This window comes from Poeciliopsis prolifica, unplaced genomic scaffold (genome assembly GCF_027474105.1).
Source record: "Poeciliopsis prolifica strain line A6 unplaced genomic scaffold, Auburn_PproV2 SCAFFOLD041, whole genome shotgun sequence".
NCBI classification, from domain to species: Eukaryota; Metazoa; Chordata; class Actinopteri; order Cyprinodontiformes; family Poeciliidae; genus Poeciliopsis; species Poeciliopsis prolifica.
The window spans coordinates 2,830,944-2,843,439 of NW_026562416.1; the positions used below are offsets into that span (position 1 = coordinate 2,830,944).

The 12,496-nt window shown below is 41.4% G+C and overlaps 1 protein-coding gene and 1 long non-coding RNA gene across 3 annotated transcripts; one reads left to right on the top strand and one right to left on the bottom strand.

Moving 5' to 3' along the window:
• Positions 1-714: 714 nt before the first annotated feature.
• Positions 715-10,207, bottom strand: tcf19l (transcription factor 19 (SC1), like). 2 transcript variants are annotated; one of them, XM_055055385.1, is made up of 5 exons: positions 9,776-10,207; positions 7,813-7,982; positions 6,696-7,083; positions 5,453-5,945; positions 715-4,088 (listed from the first exon to the last, which is right to left on the bottom strand). In XM_055055385.1, exons 1-5 carry the CDS (start codon positions 10,047-10,049, stop codon positions 3,749-3,751), a joined length of 1,665 nt encoding a protein of 554 aa, XP_054911360.1. In that variant the 5' UTR covers positions 10,050-10,207; the 3' UTR covers positions 715-3,748. The 2 variants fall into 2 exon arrangements, with proteins under 2 accessions (XP_054911360.1, XP_054911359.1); XM_055055384.1 differs by having other exon boundaries at positions 6,696-7,056; positions 9,776-10,118.
• LOC129375987 (uncharacterized) lies at positions 7,894-8,772 on the top strand. Its single transcript, XR_008607690.1, has 2 exons — positions 7,894-7,978; positions 8,056-8,772. It is a non-coding gene; the product is annotated as an uncharacterized LOC129375987 (long non-coding RNA).
• Positions 10,208-12,496: the final 2,289 nt, after the last annotated feature.

Consider the following 12,496-nt stretch of genomic DNA (forward strand, 5'->3'; position numbering starts at 1 on the left):
GAGAGACACACTTAGGATTTATTGACACCAAGATTTATGAATAAAATGTGATGTTTATTAACATAGTAATGGTTTTCATGTTGTAGTTTTTTTAAGACTATTTCTTGTCCTTCAGGCACGTTTTTGGGCGTGTGGAACGACTATAAACCATCATCAGAGTCTCAGCTGATAAAACCATGTAACCCTGGAGGGATATTAAATGTCAGCTTCTTCCCTGAACATCTAAACGCAGGAAGTGACATTGTGCTACATTATGGGTGTGAATTATTAAACCTCCATGTCTGCATGTGTGCCTGAGGTGATGGTGTTCAACTCTAATTTTGTGAGTGAATGTAACTTCATGCATGGGGAGCCAGGATATTAACCAGTCTGAAGTAAAAGAAAAAAAAAATTGTTGAGATAATGGGCCTCGAATATGAGGACGTTGTCTGTGCTTGTTGGATGACGCTTCTCTGTAATCGCTTCAAAGAAAATAATCAGCAGAAACATTACATCTCTGGCTGCGGTTAATGGTTTAAAAAGGAAGAAAAAAACAAGAGGAGGAAAAACAAAAAGTGTGATATGAAGGTCTGATCAGTCTTGACTGGAGCTGGATGTGACTCTAGAATAAATGAGATGTGCTTTTGATCACAGCCTGCAAAGATGTTCTGTAGAGCAAAACAGTTCAGCCTCAGAAGATTAAAAAAAACAGATAATGCAGAGATAAATCTTCTGAATAATCTTTATTTCTCTGATAACTCTGACGCTTGTGGCATATCGGAGATTTATGATTCTGTACAACCTCAGAAAACCAACAAAGTCAAACTAATTAAAAGCAGAGCGCTGTGAAGATCCGGATCAAAGCAAAGTGATTTACTAAACAATCCGTTTGATTCGCAGCTCATTAACAGAGCGGTCACCTCACAAGAGCGAGCTTTATCAGGAGACAAAAATCTGACGCTGGACACACAAAGACATGACCGAATCAAAGTGATCATCAAAATGTCTGCAGGCTACAAACTGTCAAAGTCTCCGAAGATGATAGGAGAAGTGATAAATATAAAAAAAAATCCCAGATCTGCAGATTTATGATCCGCTGCAATTAAAGACGAGCAGTTCTCCTTTTTCATTAAATGGTTCTGAAGAGTTTTAATGGTTTAAAGATACAGAATCTGTGAAAAGTAAACACAAAACTGTTAAAATATCAGATTCATGTGATGTAGAGTGAGACCAAATTAAATCATCTCAACTTTAAGCAAATTTCTTAGGCAGAAGATGCAAAAACTAAAAGTTGGAATAACCTGAACTAGAACTTTGTTGAAGCACCAATAATAGTAAATTTGATCAATCAAAAATCAACTTCATAGGGATTTTTTCTGACTTTTGAAGGATCTAAATGAATAATGAAATACTGGTTGTGTTCTGCATACAATGAGATCCACTGAAAGATTTCCTTCCACAGAAACCGTTCAGGATGGACCAAAATCACAAAAACCAGCAAACAGTGATGGCAGCATGATGCTGATGGATTCTCCAGACTGAACTGTTTTTGCAGAATTAAATGAAACTGACGACAGTTTCAACCCCAAAACCCTCCAGGTGTCTGCAAGGAAGGAGCTAACAGTGGGCTCTCATTTTTAAACATCAGCGTGAGTAATAGTTGTAATGAGAGGAACGTCCTAGTCAAAGTCCAGACCTAAATTATTCAAGCTGGCTCATATGAAGAAGTTTGAAGACAGGAGACGTCCTTACAATGAGAGATTCAGAGAACGTTTCCTGGACAAAGTGGTTTAGAAACATTAATTTAGAATAATAAATAAATCTAGGCTACAGTATTTTATTTTGATTTTTAACAATTCCCTCAGATTTATGTTATTTAGCTGAATTGCAGCTTAAAAGTAACATTAACAGGTGGAAATAGTTGTAAAATGATGTTTTAATTCTTTACATCACAGAAACTCTGCATTTTTCCAGCGTGTGCAAACTTTCTATTTCGATATTTGTCGACACCAATAAGATTTCACACAACCAAAACCATATGACAAAAAAAAAACATCCAAAGCCAAGTAACATAACCACTAAATTCCTGTGTGGTTTGTCCAATAAAAATACTCCAGAACAGTCCAGGGAATTCAGACTGAGGAGGATTTTCAGTATTAATTCAGATTCAGGTAAAAATTTAATTTGTTTTGCAAACCTGCAGCGATTCTTCCTGGAGTTTCTGCTCTGAATAATTTACAACACGAAGCTTTACAGTTTTCACATTTGTGGTTCCTGTGGTTGACGTTGCACCCGTTTCAACTTCCCAGCAAGTCGAGCTTTGACTTTTAACACGTGTTGGAGCAAAAGAGCCTTATTTGTAAAACATCCTCAACAGTCAGGTTTGCCACATGAAAGTGGAAAAAAGGCTGGTTTAACGCTCAGCGAGGTGAAGACGACGCTCCCTTTATGTGAAGCTGAGCAGCTGAAGAGATGCTTTTTAAATATTTTTATCTTTCAGAATCTAAACCCAACAAGATGAATTAAACTGTGAAAAACCAAACAGATGAGTACAAAAAAAATCAACTGAAAATCCAAAGGTTTCATCAACATCAGAGCAAAAAGCTGAACAGCACCTTAAAGTTTGTAATGAGGTCAGAGTTAATTTAAACTGATTTAAAAATCATTTTTCTGATGCATTTTCAGAAACTGGAACATTTGAGCAACAGATTTTCAGAATAAATTTGCTGAATTTAAACTTGCAAACCAGTGATATAAAGTTCATAAAGTTTTCCTTTGATGAACTGCAGACGGCTGCTTATTGTCTGGTTAGAGCTGAGAATAAACAGCAACAATAAAAAACAAAAAACAGAAAATCTAACATGAGTGGAAAGGAAGCAACGTGACGTTCAGTCCACTCAAACAAAAATACAGATTTTTTTAAAGTTTTCCTACTTTCAAAATGAACAAAAGATCTTTTTTTCAAACATTTTCTCCCATTTTATTTTTTTTATGTATTTTTTTTAAACCTGCTAGATTTTCCCAGATGAGTTGAGCAGAAGAGAAATTCAGACGGAAGATTGTGAAAAGTTGAGTACATTCAGATCAAACCGACCAACTTTGGCTTAAAGTTTTAGTAGTGTGAGGAATCTGAAAATGTGAGTAGAAAAGATCATAAAATCATCTGTGGCATAAACAGCCAACCAGCCCATCAGGCCCAGAACGGAGCATCTGCTTCCCCCCATCAGGAGTTCATATTTCATATCGTTTCAGTGGTTAGGAGATATTCTCTGACCAGCTGCAGCGATGCATTTTAATAAAAACTCAATCCTCTTAAATCCTGCAGCTGCTCCTGCAGAAGTGCTTTCAAACATCAGATGATCATCCTGAGAGCTCGTCTCAGCAGCTGCAGCAGCTGCTGCAGTCTGCTGACACGTTTTAATTGCTCCGCCGCCGCCCACGCCGCGCCGCCGTTCCCAACCCAGGAAAGTCTGATCATCTGTGGGGCGGCTGCATCAGCAAATGGGGGAGATCCGAGGAAAGTCTATTCTGTTAAAAAACATTTCATTAATTTTCCTGAATGCAGCAGGAAGGGGTTTAAACGTTTCATTGAGCGTTCCCGTCCTGATCCCAGCTCTGCAGGCAGAGACATTTCATTAGTTTTCCTCTGAAGCTCCGAAGAAGCACTGAGGCTCGGAAAGCTGCTGCTCCAGTTTTCATTTCATGTTTTTAGCATTAAAAGAATTAAACATTTAGGGGTGGAAATGCTCCGTGGGACCCCCGGCTCGCCTCAGCGGCAGCCGCAGTGGAAGTCGGCGTTGGGATCCATCAGCAGCTTCTTCCGGTCCACATGCAGACAGTCGATGTGGAACCAGGCGTCGCACACGTCGCACTGGATCCACTGCACCGTGTCCTGCTGCGGCAGGCGGCAGCGCAGCGCCGCGCACGGCTCCACCGGCCCCGCCGCCACGCCGCCATCCTCATCGTCATCGTCGTCATCGTCGGAGGAGGAAGAGGACGAGCCGGAGGAGGAGGAGGCGGAGGAGGTGGAGGAGGAAGAGGAGGAGGAGGGAGAGGGCAGCGAGGGCCGAGGGGGGAGCGGGTGTTTCCTGGGCCGGCCGCGGCGTTTCCTTTAGGGAGGAAAAGAAAAAACAGAGAAAAATTACAGGAAAAACCTTAAAACTTAATAAACTTGATTAAAATCCTCATTTTAGTTCTTAATTCAGTTTTGATGATTATAACAAGACCAATAAAATGGATTTTTGATTTAAATCATCTACACTGACATGATGTGTGACGTCACTGATGGCTTTAAAACACAAAACTTTACCCAGTAATTTTGGTTTAGTTTCTAGTGTAAATATCTTACGTTACATTTTTCTTATTTTAAGCGTTCTAGAAATAAGAAAAGTAACTTACAAGTAACCATTCAGCAAGACACTGCAGCTTGTTTAACATGAATAATTTATGATATTCATAAAAAAATTACAAGCTATCAATAAAATAATCTGCCATCTTACAAGTTATAATATGGAAAAAGTGAATTTATGAACTCTGTCAAATAATAAACTAAAGTTTTGGTTTTTATTTACCGTGAGAAATAAACATCAAAATGAAGAGAAATAAACATTTCAGGTGTTAAAACCATTTTTAAATAATTGGATATTATCTCAATAAAAAGTCAACACTTTCTTTGTACAAACATGTTAGTTTCAGCAGTTAATTTATTATTCATTGTGTTTCACGCTGCACAGAATTTTGGGGAAAGAAACCGTCTATTTTCAGCTTCCTGCTCCTTCGCTGGCGATTAACCAAAACCAAAACTTTAATTAGACCACAAAGAGCTTTCATCTGCTGCCCTGATTGTCACAAACATCCCTGCATGAGCCAAACATGACATTTATGTTTTTGTTGTAAAAAAAATAAAAATCTGATGACTGATAAATTCTGAATTTTATTTTTAATGATGATCCTGTTTTTAGTTTGTAGCCAGAAAGTGATTTCTGGTGCAAAAGGTTTCAGCCTGTTGGCTTTGAGAAGATGAAATATTTTTCTGATTTTGATGAACAAATCCTGCTTTTTGAGGTGCAACTGTTAACAGTAGAAAATATATTATTTCTAGACATATATTTTCAATAAACATTTTTGAAAACGGATCAATGCAAATTCTGTGAAATTTACTGAAGTTGTATCTGGAGTTGCAGTCGAACCGTTAATGTAGAAAATTAAACACAGATTTTAAAAAGTTTAAAATATATTTGTAGAAAACTGACCAGCAAATCCCCCCCACTGATTGGCTGATTTACTAACACTCAGCTCTATTATAACACAACATGAAGGTTTTGAATATTGAAGTTACGTGCTGAATCAGATATTTTATTATATTGAATTCAAGTAAAATTGAAACACTGCATGCATTTCTACCTCTTTTGTAACTTAAATATTTTTAGTTTTGTGATTTTCATTTTTATTCACTTCACTCCTAACTTCTTACGCTGTTTGATGGTGGAATCGGTTGAACTGCATCCTTCCTCTGTCGTCGGTGCGAATCCTCGCTGTGGGCGAAGCCAGGCTGTAGTTCTCTCCTCCCACCACCAGGGGGGAGAACACCGGCGAGCTGTTGGCCCTCCGCCTGCCTCGCTGCGCCGCCGGTTTCTGCTGGCGGAAAGCGGCGATGGTTCCGTTCACCACGGTTTTGACGCGGTGCGCGGTCTCCACTTCCTGTCTGTGGGGAACCACGCCGGTGAAGGACGCCTGCAGCAGCTGCTGGTTCAGCCGGCTGTTGGTCATGGCGCCGTGGAAGCTGCCGATGGTCCGGATGCCCACCGGGAAGGGCTTGACCTCCAGCGGACGGCGGATGTTGCCGTGGAGCTTGGGCTGCAGCGGTGGAGGCGGAGGAGAGCTGAAACCTTCAGACTCTGATTTGTAGAGTCTCCGTCTCTTCTTCGGCCGCGACCTTTGCCCTTCCTCCACCACTCCTGCCACAGCTGGACCAAAACAAGAAAGTCACAAATTAAATTAAATATATTTCATTTTTTATGCACATAAACCCAAACCCACTATTTATAAAATCATTTGTATTTAAATATCCAGATGTTGTTAAATTCAAAATAGCACAGATAAAGAAACAGAGAAATTATTTTAACTAAAGAGAAGGAGGAGGAGATACGGATAAAAGATGGATTTTAAAAAACAAAGGATAATAACAATGAAGCAATGGACAAATATAGAAATATTCAAGAAACTCACAAAAATATTTCTAAAGTTATATGGAAGATGAGAATTATGCATAAACCGTAAAATATAGAAAATTCTTAGGTAAATTTAATACAAAATTAAAGTTTAATGATCTTTGAGACAGTGAATGTGCATCAATATTACTGGGACAAATTATCATACAGCAAAATTCATTATCATTACAGGATCATATGTATTATAGCAATATCTGACATAGAAAATAATATATTATAGTATATACAATAAGATATTGATATATACTGATTCTCACAGGTGTGTCTGGAAATGTATTTTGTATTTTTATATATTTTTCTATATTGATAAATGGTATAAAGGGGAGGAAAAAAAGTGTAAACTTCTCCCTGCTGTCTAAACTATAACTATTACTAAAATGACTGATTTCTATGTTATAAAACATAGTTTTTTTCATGCATGTATGTTTGCATACATGTATTCTTGTTCACACTAAATAAAGAACCACAAGGCGAGCTGCCGTTCACCTCCTCGCCCTCGCGGCTCGTCAGAGCTGTCGTCCTCCAGCAGCACGGTGTGAGCGGACTTCCTCCTGCTCCTGGACGCCGTCTGCAGAGGCTTCAGAGGAACGGCGGCGCTGGAGGAAAACGCCGGGCGCGTGGCGGAGGAAAGCAGCGAGGAGAAGCCCACCGGTGAGGAGCAGGACGGGGTTCCCGGGTCAGACACGACCCCCTCGTGGCTGTGGCTCCTCTTAAAGGTCCAGGCCCGGCCCTTCATCTTACTCAGGCTGCCGATGGAGTTCAGGATGACCGTGGCCCGGTTGATGGACATCTTGGAGAGGTCCAGGTTGTCGGCTGATTTGCGGTCCAAGTTGGTCCTGATGCGGTTCTGTAAGTCAGAGGAAAACGTTCCTGCCTGTAAAACAACAGAGTGACATACAAAGTTTGATCTGTTTGGCCAAAATGATGAGAAGTCTCTCCACAGGAGATCAGATGAAGCTTTGAAAGCTCAGAACTCTGAACCGGCTCTCAAGCATGGCGGTGGAGGCATGATGCTGTGGGATCTTCAAAACCACTGCAGTTATCTTAATTTTTTATTCCATGTTGGATCAATTATCATATGGAAAAATCCCTAAAACCTCTGAAATTATCATCACATTCATATAAGATTAGAAATTTCTGAGTCTTAAAAGCAGAAAAATTTGGACTTTTAAAGTTTCAATCCAACCGGCGGACCAGTCCAACCAGTGGGAAAAATGAGTCTGCAGCCCAGGCTCTCCATTTTAAAATTTTAATGTGTCAAAGGCCCTGAATAATAAAAAAAAAAGACTCCATCAGTTTCCACTTCCTGAGAGGATGAGCCAAATTTAGACAAATGTTGAAATGCAGTCAGGGCCTCAGAAAATCATTTTATGGGGTGCAAATGGCCCACGGGCCTTATGTTGGACATTAGTTACTGCTGAAACTGGGTTTCTGTGGATTAATGACAAAATACAGACTGATGATTATCAGTTTGTTTAAAAAAAAGAAATAAAGAAAACAAAAGGTCAAAATCTTTAAAAAAAAATTTATAGCAAAAAGACATGAAAACATGACATATAAGTTTCTGTCTTATCCAACTTCCTTGAAAGCATCGGTTTGTTACCTTTGGAATCGTGATGGCATCAAAGTCCAGGGGACGAACTTTGACCTTCTGGAAGAGGAAGTAGAACTCTGGACTCCCTGGCGCTGACTGATCTCCGAAGGTGAGCGTGTCGCCGTCTGACAGCTCCCACAGGACGCCCGGCTGCAGCAGGACTTCGTTCACCCAGGTTCCTGAAAACCAGACACAAGATGCTAACCGCTAACCGATGCTGCTGAAATCTGATCAAATATTCATCGTTTACAGGATGGAAACTGTTTGAAGTCAAACCAACAGTGAGCAACAGTTCTGCGGTTCCAGATTCTCTGTCACCTGGAGCCAGAAATCCACAAAACTTTTTAATATTCCAGCATCTGACAAAAGGAGGAAATAACGGAACGAGCAGAGCCTGGAAAATAAAGCCGTTTGTTGACTGGATGTGTTTACAGCTCGGAGACTTTGAGGGAAATGTAAAACAGGCTGTGAAATGGAAGCAGAAATGAAAAGCTGGAAGGCTACAAGCCAATCAAACGGCCGTGACAGCAGGAGAAATGTGGCGGGAATACTAAAACACCAGGCTGACGGCGAAAAGTCGAAATGTGGGGAAACGGACTGTGAAATTACCAGACAAATTAGACAATAAGGCGCAGTTTAGATGCAGAGTCCATCAGTCACAGTCCAGCAGGCCCAGGGCCAGACTTTACCTCCAGATTTCCCTTTACAAACACCTGAGACAGCAGCAGAACCACCTGAACACGGATCCGAACAGGAGGCATTCCTCTGCTCCGGGCAGCAATCGGCTCCACTGAAACATCTTATTATTGGTCCTACATGTACGAAGATGTTCGTGTCAAATTTATTTATTGTTTTTTCAGATGCAGCTTTGCATTCAGTTTGAATCAAACAGAAAAATGTTTGATTTATTTTCTCTCTTGGAATAAACCGACCCGTCACTCTCTGCTGCTCAAACGGCTCACATTTAAAACAAATACAAATTCTGGGGTTTCTTAAACATAAAATGAAATTTATTTACACAGTAAATATCTCAATAATTAAAAATGATTGTTAAATACGGGATTATTTATTTCTTTGATATTCAACCCTGATCCAAGCTTCCAGCGCCAACAGACTAAAAAGCTTTAAATATTTTTTATTTTTGCTCAAGTGAACCGTTAACTTCTGGTTATCTGTCAATAACTGAAAAAATAAAATAAATCTGTAATAAAAGATTGTGACTTTTCTGAAGATACATTGAAAAAAATTACAATTTAGCATATTGTAGAAAAAAATGCAATGATTAATAATAATAATTAAAAAGTTCAAAGTTTTGGGTGGAACCTTTATATTCGCACGTTTCCGGTACACCCAAAAATCTGACGCACAAACAGCATTAACTGGAGAAAACAGACTCTTAATAAAAGGGCCGAATGCTGGAAGAACAACACAGTCAGAGCAGAAAATAAGACAAAACTGGACAAAAAATTAAGATTTAAGACAGGAAAACTTTTCCGTCTGTAAATCTACACAGAAGTTTTAGCTTCACATGGTTCAAATTCTGCAAAGAAAATCTCCTATTAAGCACTTTGTGCTAACAAATAACAAATCAGCCATACACTGCAGACAGGCAGAAAGGTCTGAACTTTCATGTTATTTTGTTGCTGCTGATGCATCTTTGCAACAAATATTGTATTTCAGGTAATAAAATGTTTATTTTCTCATTTAAAAGATGAATTCCTTGTTTATTGGAATACCTGAATGTATTTGATGTTGTGTAAAAAGGCTTATATGGAATTGTGGCCATTTATCTGATCAGATTGATCGATTACTAACTGAGTTGCTGCTGTAGTGTGAAGGTTCCTGTCTCTCTGTGCAGATGTGGTACTTCCTGTCAGTGGGTGTGTCTTCCTGTGTCATGTTCCTGTCATTGGGTGTGTCCTCCTGTGTCATGTTTGGTCTTGCCTGGACGCTCCAGGTGTTTCATTCTCACCATGGCTGCTTCTGTCTTTGATGTGAACCCTCCAGCCCTCCTCCTGCAGCGCCTCCTCGTCGCCTCCGCTCGCCTCCTTCTCGGCGTGCAGCTCCGCGTGGATGCGCGACACCGAAGCCGAGTCCAACGTGACGTCGCACAGCTCGGCGGCCCGGCCCAGCCGGAACACGGAGCGGCTCAGCCCCGGCCGGAACGTGTAGAGGTCCCGCGCGGAGTCGCCCGTGGACAGGCCGATCCGCAGCAGCTGGAAGCACGGCTGCGCCCCGTTCAGCATGACTGAGGCCGCCCCCTGATCTGTGACCGGCCCTGAGCTACAGCCGGCCCAGATCCATTTCCAGACACACCTGTGAGCAAGTGGAGAGCAGCCAAGCTGAGGGTCGGAGCAGAAAGTCGAGCCGGCGGAGAGAAACGTGAAGGTCACAGGCAGGTGCAGCGGCGTTCAGCAACAGGTGCTTCCATTAGCATGCAGAGCAGCCGCCGCGCTGCGCATAAATGAATGAGTAATGAGGATCTGGAGCCGAGTGGAAGAGGGTGAAAATGAGCTCCTGCTCTGCTTTATGAGCCCCGGCTCACACAGACCAAATCCCCTGCGGAGAGGGGGCTGCCAAGCTGCCACTTCAAACGCTAAGAGGCGCGTGAACGTGGACGGCAGGTGAGTCACAGCATCGCTAATGCGACGCCAAGACGGACGGATTAAACGCCACAACCTGCTCCCAATTCTGCAGCTGGGACTTTTGCTTTGAAATTAAAAGACAAAATCACTGGAGGTTCAAACCAGAGAGGGAGGAACTGATGATCGATCTGAAAGAAAACAAAGAAAAACATCCAATTAAAATGAGTTTATCTGTTCAGGACCAATAAAATTTAACCTGTAATAAACACAAGTCAAAAAATGTAAAAAAAAATCATGAACATCGACACCTTGAACAACAGGCCTGAGCAGTAAAAGAAGCAGGCTTTCCCCAGAATGCTACACTCATATTATTGGAATGTTGAGTGGAAGGAGGAAATGTAGTAGAACATAAGTAGCCAGGCAGGTTTGTTGCAATAGCAACATTTATGGCTCTGGTGTCTTTGTGTTGATGAAACTCTGAGGTTCAGGTCAGATCAGTCAGCTGGACACTCGGACGCTGCTCTGCTGCGGTTATTAAAGCAGAAATGAAACCAGCAGCACTACGGTTCTTACTAAAGGGAAACTTCACCATCTCAACAATATTATCAAGGCTCCAGCTTACCCTGATGCTTCTGACTCTGATTTCTCCTTCCACTCAACTTTCCATGAGTATATTTAGATCCAGCACTAAAACATGTCTTCCAAATGATTGTTACATTAAGAATTAATGCATTAAAAATCATTTTCTGAGCTGTACTCATTAATACTCATAAAAAACTAAACTAGGAGTATTTGTAGCTACAGAAATGATCTGAACTTTGATGGTGCAGCTTATTGATCAGTCTGATCAGAATAAGAAGCAGAAGTGTGCATCGTGTTCCAGCTGCCAAATCACGGGATCAGAGCACAAAGCAGAACTTAATAACTACACTAATAATGTAAATATAAACTTTGAATCGGTGGGTTTCAGCTCAGCCTGGCCTGATCCCGGTACGGAACCGTTTCCACCCAGTCCGGGCTGAATTGGGCTGATCGGGGCGGATTTAGCTGCAGCTCGGTGTCGTTGGTTCGTCGTTAGGATGAAAGTCAGAAGCTCCACTTACAACAATGACGCAGCGGCGGCGCAGCGTCTCCCTCCGCGAGCCGCGGCTCCAGGCGCCGCATCCGCTCCTCCGGCAGCCGCCTCTGCACTCGCACCGCCGCCAACTTCGACTTTTACCGATTATTTTCGCGTCTCCGTCAAAAACCGGAGGTTTCCGAGCGAGTTTCGCTGCGGGCTGTCGCCTTCGTCCGGGAGGAAGTGCTTTGAAATTTGGCGCGCCAGTCCCGGCTCTTCCGTGCGCTGCGAGCCGCGTCACTTCCTGATTCTCCCCGGTTGGCTGAGAGCCATGGCGGCTTTAGCGGGAGCAGGAGGACCGGTCGGTCCCGCCGGGACCGGAACCGGGACCAGACCTGCTTTCTTTGTCTGGCTGGAAGCAGATCCAACATTTTGTCTCATTACAAACTTTAATCTGTTTTGGCGAAATTTTCTAATAACTACAAACATAAAGTACAGCATAAGTTTGTGATGCACACTTTTAAAGAAGGCTTGGATAAATATCTGAAAAGTGTGGCATGCATTTGTCTACAGCACCTCTGAGTTATAACTTTGTGGAACCATTTTCTCTTACGTTACAGTTTAAGTTTACACATTCTGCCCATTTTGGCAAAAGAGTTCAAGTTTAATTAGATTAGATATAATCTGACCTGCCACAGATTCCCTGGACTTTGACTGGGCCATTCTACTCTGACTGTTCCTTTATCTTGGCCACAGGTCAAACAAAAAGCCTTTTTTACACAGCAAAAACACAAAATCTTACCAAGTACATTGGATCAAATTTTTAGTTCAAATATCTTAATAAACTTGAAATAAGAAAACTAACTTACAAGTAACTTTTCAGCAACAAATAATTTCTGAATACTGATTTTAAAAAATCAGTTCTACTGCCAGATTATTTCTTGTATAACAAGAATCAACTTTTGTCACATTTTGATCATTTTGATCACATTTTTGTTGGGTTCTAGTCGAATATTTATTAATTTACCAGCAGATCATTTTTGCTTTTTAA